Here is a 12,061-nt window from a genome sequence, read left to right on the forward strand (position 1 = left end):
AACTACAATGACCATGGTCCATTGCGCGGCCGCGTAACTTCTTTAGGATCTTTGGGACTCTAGCGTCCCACCTCGACAACATCCGGTGAAATTGCATTGAGCAAAATTCATAAAAATTCAAGTGTTATACACCATTCTTTAGCTTAGAATCTTGGTAATCGAACCGCTTTGTCCGATTTACAATAGGCTTTACGGCGAAAGCATAGCATTTGATTGTCTGAGGACAGCGCCTCACCCACTTCCCACATTAACATGAATTCATAACCTGCACAGGTGTCACAAAACTCAAAAATAGCCAAGATAAATCACTTACCTTTGAAGATCTTCATCTTTTTGCAATCCAAAGGGTCCCAGTTACACAATGAATGGTCGTTTTATTCGATAAAATCATTTATATCCCCAAAAAGTCAGTTTAGTTGCCGCGCTTCATTCAATAATCCACCGGTTTCCCCTCGTTCAAAATGCATACAAAATGAATCCCAAACGTTAACAATATACTTTGTCAAAACAAGTCAAACAACATTCCTAATCAATCCTCAGGTACCCTAATTTGTAAATAAACAATAAAATTTAAGATGGAAAATAGTATGTTCATTCCCGGAGATTAACTTGTTGACGCTACCCATCCTGGTAGGGGGATAATTGTCATCAACAACCTCTGAAAAGCATAGCGCCACAGTCAAATAATATTACTAAAAATATTAATATTCATGAAAGCACAAGTGCAATATAGGAAAACACAGTTTAGCCTTTTGTTCATCCAGCTGTCGTCTCAGATTTAGAAATTATGCTTTACAGCGAAAGCAATCCAAGCGTTTGTGTAAATTTATAGATGGCATAACATAACATTATGTACACTAAGCATTAAGTAGCTAGGTCACGAAAATCAGAAACGCAATAAAAAAATAGGTTACCTTTGATGATATTCGGATGTTTTCACTCACGAGACTCCCAGTTACACAACAAATGTTCCTTTTGTTCCATAAAGATTATTTTTATACCCAAAATACTGATGTTTGTTTGTCGCGTTATGTTCAGAAATCCACAGGAAAGAGCGGTCACGACAACGCAGACGTATATTCCAAATAATATCCATAATGTCCACAGAAACATGTAACACGTTTTTTTATAATCAATACTCAGGTTGTTTTTAAAATATATATTCGATAATATATCAACCGAGTGTGTAGCTTTTTCAATAGTACAATGGCCGCTTTACTCTATAGCGCAAAACTCACTCTGAGAGACCCCACCTATCCACTTACACAATGTGATCTTTCACGCTCATTTTTCAAAATAAAAGCCTGAAACTATGTCTAAAGACTGACACCTTAGGGAAGACATAGAACAAGGAATCTGGTTAATATCCCTTTAGATGGAGGATAGGCATGCATAGGAACAGAGAGGTTTGAAAATAAGAGGCACTTCCTGATTGGATTTTCTTCAGGCTTTCGCCAGTAATATCAGTTCTGTTATACTCACAGACAATATTTTTTTTTACAGTTTTGGAAACTTTAGAGTGTGTTCTATCCTAATCTTACAATTATATGCATATTATAGTTTCTGGGGCTGAGAAATAGGCAGTTTCAAATGGGTACGTTTTTTTAGCCAAAAATGAAAATACTGCCCCCTACACGCAAAAGGTTAATAACCAACCACAAACATTTTCCAACCAAGCAGAGGCATAACGAATGTCAGAAATAGCTGTAAAATGCCTCCCGGGTGGCGCTGTGGTTAAGGGGCGCTGTACTGCAGCGCCAGCTGTGCCATCAGAGAGACTGGGTTCGCGCCCAGGCTGTGTCGTAACCAGGCGCGAGGGCTTGGACGGTAGGGATTTCCTTGTCTCATCGCGCAGCTGTGGCAGTGCGCACTAACCAAGGTTGCCAGGTGCACGGTGTTTCCTCCGACACATTGGTGCGACTGGCTTCTGGGTTGGATGCGCGCTGTGTTAAGAAGCAGTGCGGCTTGGTATCGGAGGACGCATGACTTTCAACCTTCGTCTCTCCCGAGCCCATACGGGCTCGGGAGAGCTACTAAAACAATTGGACACCACGAAATTGGGGAGAAAAAGGGGTAAAATTCAATAAAAAAAAGAAATAAAATACATTACCTTTGACGATCTTCATCTTTGTGCAATGCAATGGGTCCCAGTTACACAATGAATGGTCGTTTTGTTCGATAAAGTCCTTCTTTATATCCCATAAATGGCAGTTTATTTGGTGCGTTTGATTCAGAAATCCACCTGTTCCAACTCGCCTACAAAGGAATCTAAAAAGTTACCTGTAAACTTCGTCCAAACAATTCAAACAACGTTTCTAATCCAACCTCAGGTATCCTAATATGTAAATAATTGATACAATTTAAGACGGAATAAACTGTGTTCAATACCGGAGAAAAATAACGAGGAGCACGAGGAACTCATTTACACACACCAAAAGACTAGAGTCCTTGTGAGGGATACTTTGAAAGAATACGAATACTTCTTAATTTTTTAAAAATCAAGCATGAAACAATTTCTAAAGACTGTTGACATTTACTGGAAGCCATAGGAACTGCAATCTGGGTCCTAATTATTAGACTTTCCCATAGAAAAGCATTGAAAAGTCCAATGACCCCAAAAAATAATTCCTGAATGGATTGTCCTCGTGGTTTCGCCTGCCAAATCAGTTCTGTTATACGCACAGACACTATTTTAACAGTTTTAGAAACTTTAGAGTGTTTTCTATCCAATACTAACAGGCAGTAACAGGCAGTTTACTTTGGGCACCTGAGTAACAGGCAGTTTACTTTGGTCACCTCAGTCATCCAAACTTCCGAATACTGCCCCTTAGTCTTAAAATGTTTAACATGTCCAGTCTGTGTGGAGCAATGATTATGCCCCGTTTACAATCGTGATGTATTTCATTACGTCATCTTCACAGTCTTGCCTCGCGACTGAACGGACAACTGTAGTTTTTGTAACGCCAAAAGGAGGAGAACATGTCTCTCGTGAGAGATCGCAACATTTTGGGAGATCGCAAAATATGATCTTTTCATTCAAGACATATAAGTATATTGTTTCAGGTTATAAAACATGTTTTCTTTAGTTACTTTTTCCTCAACTTGTTTCTCTAACTTTATAGCAAGTCAAGTTAGCTTGTACTGCAGAGCAGCTCGCTAGCTAAAAGCTAGGCTAGTTTGACGATACCATTGTAGCTAGCTAAAATCTAGGCTAGGTTGAATATACCATTGTAGCTAGCTAAAATCTAGACTGGGTTGAAGATACCATGTCGCTAGCGACCTCCACCTAATAAATATCATCAAATACAAACAACATCAGAATAAACTTAAACTTAAACAGGAGGCAACAGTCATATCATATAATTGGCCTAACAGCCAATGTGTATTTTTAAACATTACTATTAAAATAGTCCTCACTTATAGGAATTGGTAATTGTTTCAAAGTTGCTAGCTACAGTGCCTTGCGAAAGTATTCGGCCCCCTTGAACTTTGCGACCTTTTGCCACATTTCAGGCTTCAAACATAAAGATATAGAACTGTATTTTTTTGTGAAGAATCAACAACAAGTGGGACACAATCGTGAAGTGGAACGACATTTATTGGATATTTCAAACTTTTTTAACAAATCAAAAACTGAAAAATTGGGCGTGCAAAAGTATTCAGCCCCTTTACTTTCAGTGCAGCAAACTCTCTCCAGAAGTTCAGTGAGGATCTCTGAATGATCCAATGTTGACCTAAATGACTAATGATGATAAATACAATCCACCTGTGTGTAATCAAGTCTCCGTATAAATGCACCTGCACTGTGATAGTCTCAGAGGTCCGTTAAAAGCGCAGAGAGCATCATGAAGAACAAGGAACACACCAGGCAGGTCCGAGATACTGTTGTGAAGAAGTTTAAAGCCAGATTTGGATACAAAAAGATTTCCCAAGCTTTAAACATCCCAAGGAGCACTGTGCAAGCGATAATATTGAAATGGAAGGAGTATCAGACCACTGCAAATCTACCAAGACCTGGCCGTCCCTCTAAACTTTCAGCTCATACAAGGAGAAGACTGATCAGAGATGCAGCCAAGAGGCCCATGATCACTCTGGATGAACTGCAGAGATCTACAGCTGAGGTGGGAGACTCTGTCCATAGGACAACAATCAGTCGTATATTGCACAAATCTGGCCTTTATGGAAGAGTGGCAAGAAGAAAGCCATTTCTTAAAGATATCCATAAAAAGTGTTGTTTAAAGTTTGCCACAAGCCACCTGGGAGACACAACAAACATGTGGAAGAAGGTGCTCTGGTCAGATGAAACCAAAATTGAACTTTTTGGCAACAATGCAAAACGTTATGTTTGGCGTAAAAGCAACACAGCTCATCACCCTGACCACACCATCCCCACTGTCAAACATGGTGGTGGCAGCATCATGGTTTGGGCCTGCTTTTCTTCAGCAGGGACAGGGAAGATGGTTAAAATTGATGGGAAGATGGATGGAGCCAAATACAGGACCATTCTGGAAGAAAACCTGATGGAGTCTGCAAAAGACCTGAGACTGGGACGGAGATTTGTCTTCCAACAAGACAATGATCCAAAACATAAAGCAAAATCTACAATGGAATGGTTCAAAAATAAACATATCCAGGTGTTAGAATGGCCAAGTTAAAGTCCAGACCTGAATCCAAACGAGAATCTGTGGAAAGAACTGAAAACTGCTGTTCACAAATGCTCTCCATCCAACCTCATTGAGCTCGAGCTGTTTTGCAAGGAGGAATGGGAAAAAATGACAGTCTCTCGATGTGCAAAACTGATAGAGACATACCCCAAGCGACTTACAGCTGTAATCGCAGCAAAAGGTGGCGCTACAAAGTATTAACTTAAGGGGGCTGAATAATTTTTCACGCCCAATTTTTCAGTTTTTGATTTGTTAAAAAAGTTTGAAATATCCAATAAATGTCGTTCCACTTCATGATTGTGTCCCACTTGTTGTTGATTCTTCACAAAAAAATACAGCTTAATATCTTTATGTTTGAAGCCTGAAATGTGGCAAAAGGTCGCAAAGTTCAAGGGGGCCGAATACTTTGGCAAGGCACTGTATTCCATAAAGCCATCACCGAAAACCAAATGTTCATATCCTCAGTTTCGGTAACTTTTTATTCTTTGACGGACTCAGGCTGGACTGAAGACGACGCAAAATTGAACATTGCAGTGTCCGTCTCGCAACTGCATGGTGCTGTTGCGTTTTCACTCCATTGTGGATTTCTCAATTTAAATGCATGGCATTCAGCGTAACGTAACTGAGTGCTTATTGGAAATGTGAACGAGGCTCGAAGCCTCTGTTTTCGGTGATAGCTTTATGGGATAGCTAGCAACTTGGAAACCATTACCCATTCCTATAAGTGAGTACTATTATAATCGTAATGTTAAACAATACACATTGGCTGTTAAGCCAGTCATATGATATGCCTCCTGTTTAAGTTTATTGTGATGTTAATGAAGTTTGTTTATAATAATCATTAGGTGGAGGTCGGTAGCCACAATCTATCTTCAACCTAGCATAGCGTTTAGCCAGCTAGCTGCTCTGCATTGCAAGTTAGATTGACTTGCTATAAAGTTAGAGTAACAAGTTGAGGAAAAAGTAACTAAACATGTTTTATCACCTGAAACAATATATTTATCCTGTCTTGAATGAAAATGTCATATTTTGCGATCTCTGCAGAGAGACAGGCTCTCCTCCATCTTGTGCTGCAGACACTACAGTTGTGGGGCAAGACTCTGTGAAGATGACAAACAGCAATGTAAACAGGCATAATTCTTGTTCCGCACAGACTGGACATGTTTAAGCTGGAGGCAATGGATCATGGCCATTGTAGTTAATTACCACGTTTTCTACGCCAAACTACAGGATGTAGAATATTGATATTTTGGAAACTACAACTCCCTACTACATCGCACAGTTCAGGCTTGAGCTGATTTTTCTCTACAGAAACTGCACATCGAGCTCACAGAAAAAAATATTATGAAATGGAATTCAAATAATTTAACTGATGTCGGTCAGTAAGTTATTTTAAAATCGAAAAATAACCAACATTCCGGTTAATCGCTCAGCACTAATATACAATGTAGACGGGGCATGAGAGAAGTGCGAACGCGAGATTGAGAGATAGAAAGCAGTTGATCTTGAAACTTTTATGACTGCTGAATACAAACTACGTCTTATTTACGTTGGAAGGACTACTAAAATAGAGATTTTGTCAGACAGCAGCAGCTGACTTGGAAGGAAATAAGAAAGTCATCAAATAAAACAAATATTTGATTAAAGTGATGTGAATAACTGATGGTTAATGAGTGATCAGCAGTCATGAGCAGTCACTACCATCATGGGACTTGCATTAGTAGTTTTATTCTGTGTTACAGCATTCAACCCATAGTGCATTTAATGTCCATTTAAAAAAAAATTAAACAGAAAACCAGCATTTTTCAATAATCAAACCGACCTCAAATCACCAGTAGCTAGTAAGAGTACTAACTGAACCATAGATGCTTATCTCTATTCTCTCTGCACAACATGGCAGTGAATGAGTTACCAACAGAAGCTCTCTCACTTCTGTTTCCTCTGTATGATGTCACCATGACATTCTCCTGTCCTCTCGTCTCCTTTTCTCTCTTCTGTTCCAGGCTGACTGCTTCTCCAATGACATCCACAAGCTGGACACCACAACCATGGCCTGGTCACTAATCAATGCAAGGGTGAGTTACCTTACATTTGAGTCGTTTAGTAGTAAACGCTCTTCTCCAGAACGACTTACAGTGGGGACTGCATACATTAATGTACTTCTTCGTACTCGTCCCCCGTGGGAATTGAACCCACAACCTTGGCGTTTCAACTGCCATGCTCTACCACCAGATTTCAATTTTTGGGCATTTCTAGTCCAGTGCAGTGGTCTTATTGAGCAAATATAACAGCGGCCTTTCACCATCCGTTGGGAGACTAGAAGCACTAAAAGCCTGGGAAAGAAGATTATACACAGTACAAAACTTTATGAACACCTTTAGCCAATAGAATAGCCTCAATTTGTTGGGGCATGGACTCAAGATGTCGAAAGCGTTCCACAGGGATGCTTTTTTTTTTACCCTGACCTGTGTTTTAGTTTTGACCCTGACCCTACCATGTTTTAGTTTTCACCCTGACCCTACCCTGTAGTGTTTTAGTTTTCACCCTGACCCTACCGTGTTTTAGTTTTCACCCTGACCCTACCATGTTTTAGTTTTCACCCTACCCTACCGTGTTTTAGTTTTCACCCTGACCCTACCATGTTTTAGTTTTCACCCTACCCTACCCTACCATGTTTTAGTTTTCACCCTGACCCTACCCTACCATGTTTTAGTTTTCACCCTACCCTACCGTGTTTTAGTTTTCACCCTGACCCTACCATGTTTTAGTTTTCACCCTGACCCCACCCTACCATGTTTTAGTTTTCACCCTGACCCTACCGTGTTTTAGTTTTCACCCTGACCCTACCATGTTTTAGTTTTCACCCTGACCCCACCCTACCATGTTTTAGTTTTCACCCTGACCCTACCGTGTTTTAGTTTTCACCCTGACCCTACCGTGTTTTAGTTTTCACCCTGACCCTACCATGTTTTAGTTTTCACCCTGACCCTACCGTGTTTTAGTTTTCACCCTACCGTGTTTTAGTTTTCACCCTGACCCTACCATGTTTTAGTTTTCACCCTGACCCTACCGTGTTTTAGTTTTGACCCTGACCCTACCATGTTTTAGTTTTCACCCTGACCCTACTGTGTTTTAGTTTTCACCCTGACCCTACCATGTTTTAGTTTTCACCCTACCGTGTTTTAGTTTTCACCCTGACCCTACCGTGTTTTAGTTTTGACCCTGACCCTACCATGTTTTAGTTTTCACCCTGACCCTACCGTGTTTTAGTTTTCACCCTGACCCTACCATGTTTTAGTTTTCACCCTGACCCTACCATGTTTTAGTTTTCACCCTACCATGTTTTAGTTTTCACCCTGACCCTACCATGTTTTAGTTTTCACCCTGACCCTACCATGTTTTAGTTTTCACCCTACCGTGTTTTAGTTTTCACCCTGACCCTACCATGTTTTAGTTTTCACCCTGACCCTACCATGTGTTTTAGTTTTCACCCTGACCCTACCATGTTTTAGTTTTCACCCTACCGTGTTTTAGTTTTCACCCTACCATGTTTTAGTTTTCACCCTGACCCTACCGTGTTTTAGTTTTCACCCTGACCCTACCATGTTTTAGTTTTCACCCTGACCCTACCATGTTTTAGTTTTCACCCTGACCCTACCATGTTTTAGTTTTCACCCTACCGTGTTTTAGTTTTTTAGTTTTCACCCTGACCCTACCATGTTTTAGTTTTCACCCTGACCCTACCATACCGTGTTTTAGTTTTCACCCTGACCCTACCATGTTTTAGTTTTCACCCTACCCTACCGTGTTTTAGTTTTCACCCTGACCCTACCATGTTTTAGTTTTCACCCTGACCCTACCCTACCATGTTTTAGTTTTCACCCTGACCCTACCGTGTTTTAGTTTTCACCCTGACCCTACCGTGTTTTAGTTTTCACCCTGACCCTACCATGTTTTAGTTTTCACCCTGACCCTACCATGTTTTAGTTTTCACCCTGACCCTACCATGTTTTAGTTTTCACCCTACCGTGTTTTAGTTTTCACCCTGACCCTACCATGTTTTAGTTTTCACCCTGACCCTACCATGTTTTAGTTTTCACCCTGACCCTACCATGTTTTAGTTTTCACCCTGACCCTACCATGTTTTAGTTTTCACCCTGACCCTACCGTGTTTTAGTTTTCACCCTGACCCTACCCTACCATGTGTTTTAGTTTTGACCCTGACCCTACCATGTTTTAGTTTTCACCCTGACCCTACCGTGTTTTAGTTTTCACCCTGACCCTACCATGTTTTAGTTTTCACCCTGACCCTACCGTGTTTTAGTTTTCACCCTACCATGTTTTACCCTGACCCTACCATGTTTTAGTTTTCACCCTGACCCTACCATGTTTTAGTTTTCACCCTGACCCTACCATGTTTTAGTTTTCACCCTGACCCTACCATGTTTTAGTTTTCACCCTGACCCTACCGTGTTTTAGTTTTCACCCTGACCCTACCATGTTTTAGTTTTCACCCTGACCCCACCCTACCATGTTTTAGTTTTCACCCTGACCCTACCCACCGTGTGTTTTAGTTTTTTAGTTTTCACCCTGACCCTACCATGTTTTAGTTTTCACCCTGACCCTACCATGTGTTTTAGTTTTCACCCTGACCCTACCATGTTTTAGTTTTCACCCTGACCCTACCGTGTTTTAGTTTTCACCCTGACCCTACCGTGTTTTAGTTTTCACCCTGACCCTACCGTGTTTTAGTTTTCACCCTGACCCTACCATGTTTTAGTTTTCACCCTGACCCTACCATGTTTTAGTTTTCACCCTGACCCTACCGTGTTTTAGTTTTCACCCTGACCCTACCATGTTTTAGTTTTCACCCTGACCCTACCATGTTTTAGTTTTCACCCTGACCCTACCGTGTTTTAGTTTTCACCCTGACCCTACCATGTTTTAGTTTTCACCCTACCGTGTTTTAGTTTTCACCCTGACCCTACCATGTTTTAGTTTTCACCCTGACCCTACCGTGTTTTAGTTTTGACCCTGACCCTACCATGTTTTAGTTTTCACCCTGACCCTACCGTGTTTTAGTTTTCACCCTGACCCTACCATGTTTTAGTTTTCACCCTACCGTGTTTTAGTTTTCACCCTGACCCTACCATGTTTTAGTTTTCACCCTGACCCTACCATGTTTTAGTTTTGACCCTGACCCTACCATGTTTTAGTTTTCACCCTGACCCTACCGTGTTTTAGTTTTCACCCTGACCCTACCATGTTTTAGTTTTCACCCCCTACCATGTTTTACCCTACCATGTTTTAGTTTTCACCCTGACCCTACCATGTTTTAGTTTTCACCCTGACCCTACCGTGTTTTAGTTTTCACCCTGACCCTACCATGTTTTAGTTTTCACCCTGACCCTACCATGTTTTAGTTTTCACCCTGACCCTACCATGTTTTAGTTTTCACCCTGACCCTACCATGTTTTAGTTTTCACCCTGACCCCTACCATGTTTTAGTTTTCACCCTGACCCTACCCTGTTTTAGTTTTCACCCTGACCCTACCATGTTTTAGTTTTCACCTTGACCCTACCGTGTTTTAGTTTTCACCCTGACCCTACCGTGTTTTAGTTTTCACCCTGACCCTACCATGTTTTAGTTTTCACCCTGACCCTACCATGTTTTAGTTTTCACCCTGACCCTACCCTATAGTGTTTTAGGTTTCACCCGAACCCTAACGTGTCATGTTTTAGTTTTCACCCTGACCGTGCTCATTGTGTATTTACCCTCTAGACTGGTGTCGTAATGCGTTTTAATGCTCACTTCGAGGAAAGCAACATTGAAGCATGCATGAGAGCACCTGAAGTTCTTGATGACTGTGTGATCACGCTCTCCGTAGCAGATGTGAGCAAGACCTTTAAACAGATCAACATTCACAAGGCCGCGGGGCCAGATGAATTACCAGGGCATGAACTCAGAGCATGCGCTGACCAACTGGCAAGTGTCTTCACTGACATTTTCAACCTCTCCCTGTCTGAGTCTGTAATACCGACATGTTTTATGTCCCTGTGCACAAGAACGCCAAGGTAACCTGCCTAAATGACTACCGACCTGTAGCACTCACGTCTGTAGCCATGAAGTGCTTTGAAAGGCTGGTCATGGCTCAAATCAACAACATCATCCCGGAAACCCTAGGCCCACTCCAATTTGCATACCGCCCCAACAGATCCACAGATGATGCCATCTCTTTTGCACTCCACATTGCCCTTTCTCACCTGGACAAAAGGAACACCTACGTGAGAATGCTATTCATTGACTTCAGCTCAGCGATCAGCACCATAGTGCCCTCAAAGCTCATAACTAAGTTTAGGACCCTGGGACTGAACACCTCCCTCTACAACTGGATCCTGGACTTCCTGACGGGCTGCCCCCAGGAGGTAAGGGTAGGTAACAACACATCTGTCACGCTCATCTTCAACACTGGGGCCTCTCAGGAGTGTGTGCTCCCTCCTGTACTCCCTGTTCACCCACAACTGCCTATTGGGAGGAGGTCAGAGATCTGGCAGTGTGATGCCAGGACAGAAACCTCTCTCTCAACGTGAGCAAGACAAAGGAGCCTATAGTGGACTACAGGAAAAGGAGGGATGAACACGCCCACATTCAGATCGATGGGGCTGTAGTGGAGCGGGTTGAGAGCTTCAAGTTCGTTGATGTCCACATCACCAACAAACTATCATGGTCAAACCACACCAAGAAAGTCGTGAAGAGGGCACGACAACACCTTTTCCCCCTCAGGAGACTGAAAAGATTTGGCACCATTGAGAGCAACCTGACCGGTTGTATCACCGCCTGGTATGGCAACTGCTCAGCAGTTGGGAGAGGGCGTTAGAGGGTAGTGCGTATGGCCCATTGAATCCCTGGGGCGAAGCTTACTGACAACCAGGACCTATATACTAGGCGGTGTCCATCTCTCTACCTGGACAGAACCCTCCATCTCGCTACCTGGGCAGAGCCCTCCATCTCTCTACCTGATCAGAGCCCTCCATCTCTCTACCTGGGCAGAGCCCTCCATCTCTCTACCTGATCAGAGCCCTCCATCTCTCTACCTGGGCAGAGTCCTCCATCTCTCTACCTGGGCAGAGTCCTCCATCTCTCTACCTGGGCAGAGTCCTCCATCTCTCTACCTGGGCAGAGTCCTCCATCTCTACCTGGGCAGAGTCCTCCATCTCTCTACCTGGGCAGAGTCCTCCATCTCTCTACCTGATCAGAGCCCTCCATCTCTCTACATCCTCCATCTCTACCTGGGCAGAGCCCTCCATCTCTCTACCTGGTCAGAGTCCTCCATCTCTCTACCTGGGCAGATCTCTCTACCTGGTCAGAGTCCTCCATCTCTCTACCTGGGCAGAGT

At 42.6% G+C, this 12,061-nt stretch overlaps 1 protein-coding gene across 10 annotated transcripts in view; it reads left to right on the forward strand.

Annotated features, from left to right (window-relative positions):
- LOC135523341 (kelch domain-containing protein 3-like) overlaps positions 1 to 12,061 on the forward strand; it is a 154,592-nt gene that overhangs the window by 29,158 nt on the left and 113,373 nt on the right. For all 10 annotated transcript variants that reach the window (XM_064949951.1, XM_064949959.1, XM_064949960.1 and 7 more), the window contains one exon: positions 6,668 to 6,739. In XM_064949951.1, the coding sequence (XP_064806023.1) occupies positions 6,668 to 6,739 (72 nt within the window). The remainder of the gene's footprint in view (positions 1 to 6,667; positions 6,740 to 12,061) is intronic.

The sequence above is a fragment of the Oncorhynchus masou genome, chromosome 31, assembly GCF_036934945.1.
Source record: "Oncorhynchus masou masou isolate Uvic2021 chromosome 31, UVic_Omas_1.1, whole genome shotgun sequence".
NCBI lineage: Eukaryota > Metazoa > Chordata > Actinopteri > Salmoniformes > Salmonidae > Oncorhynchus > Oncorhynchus masou.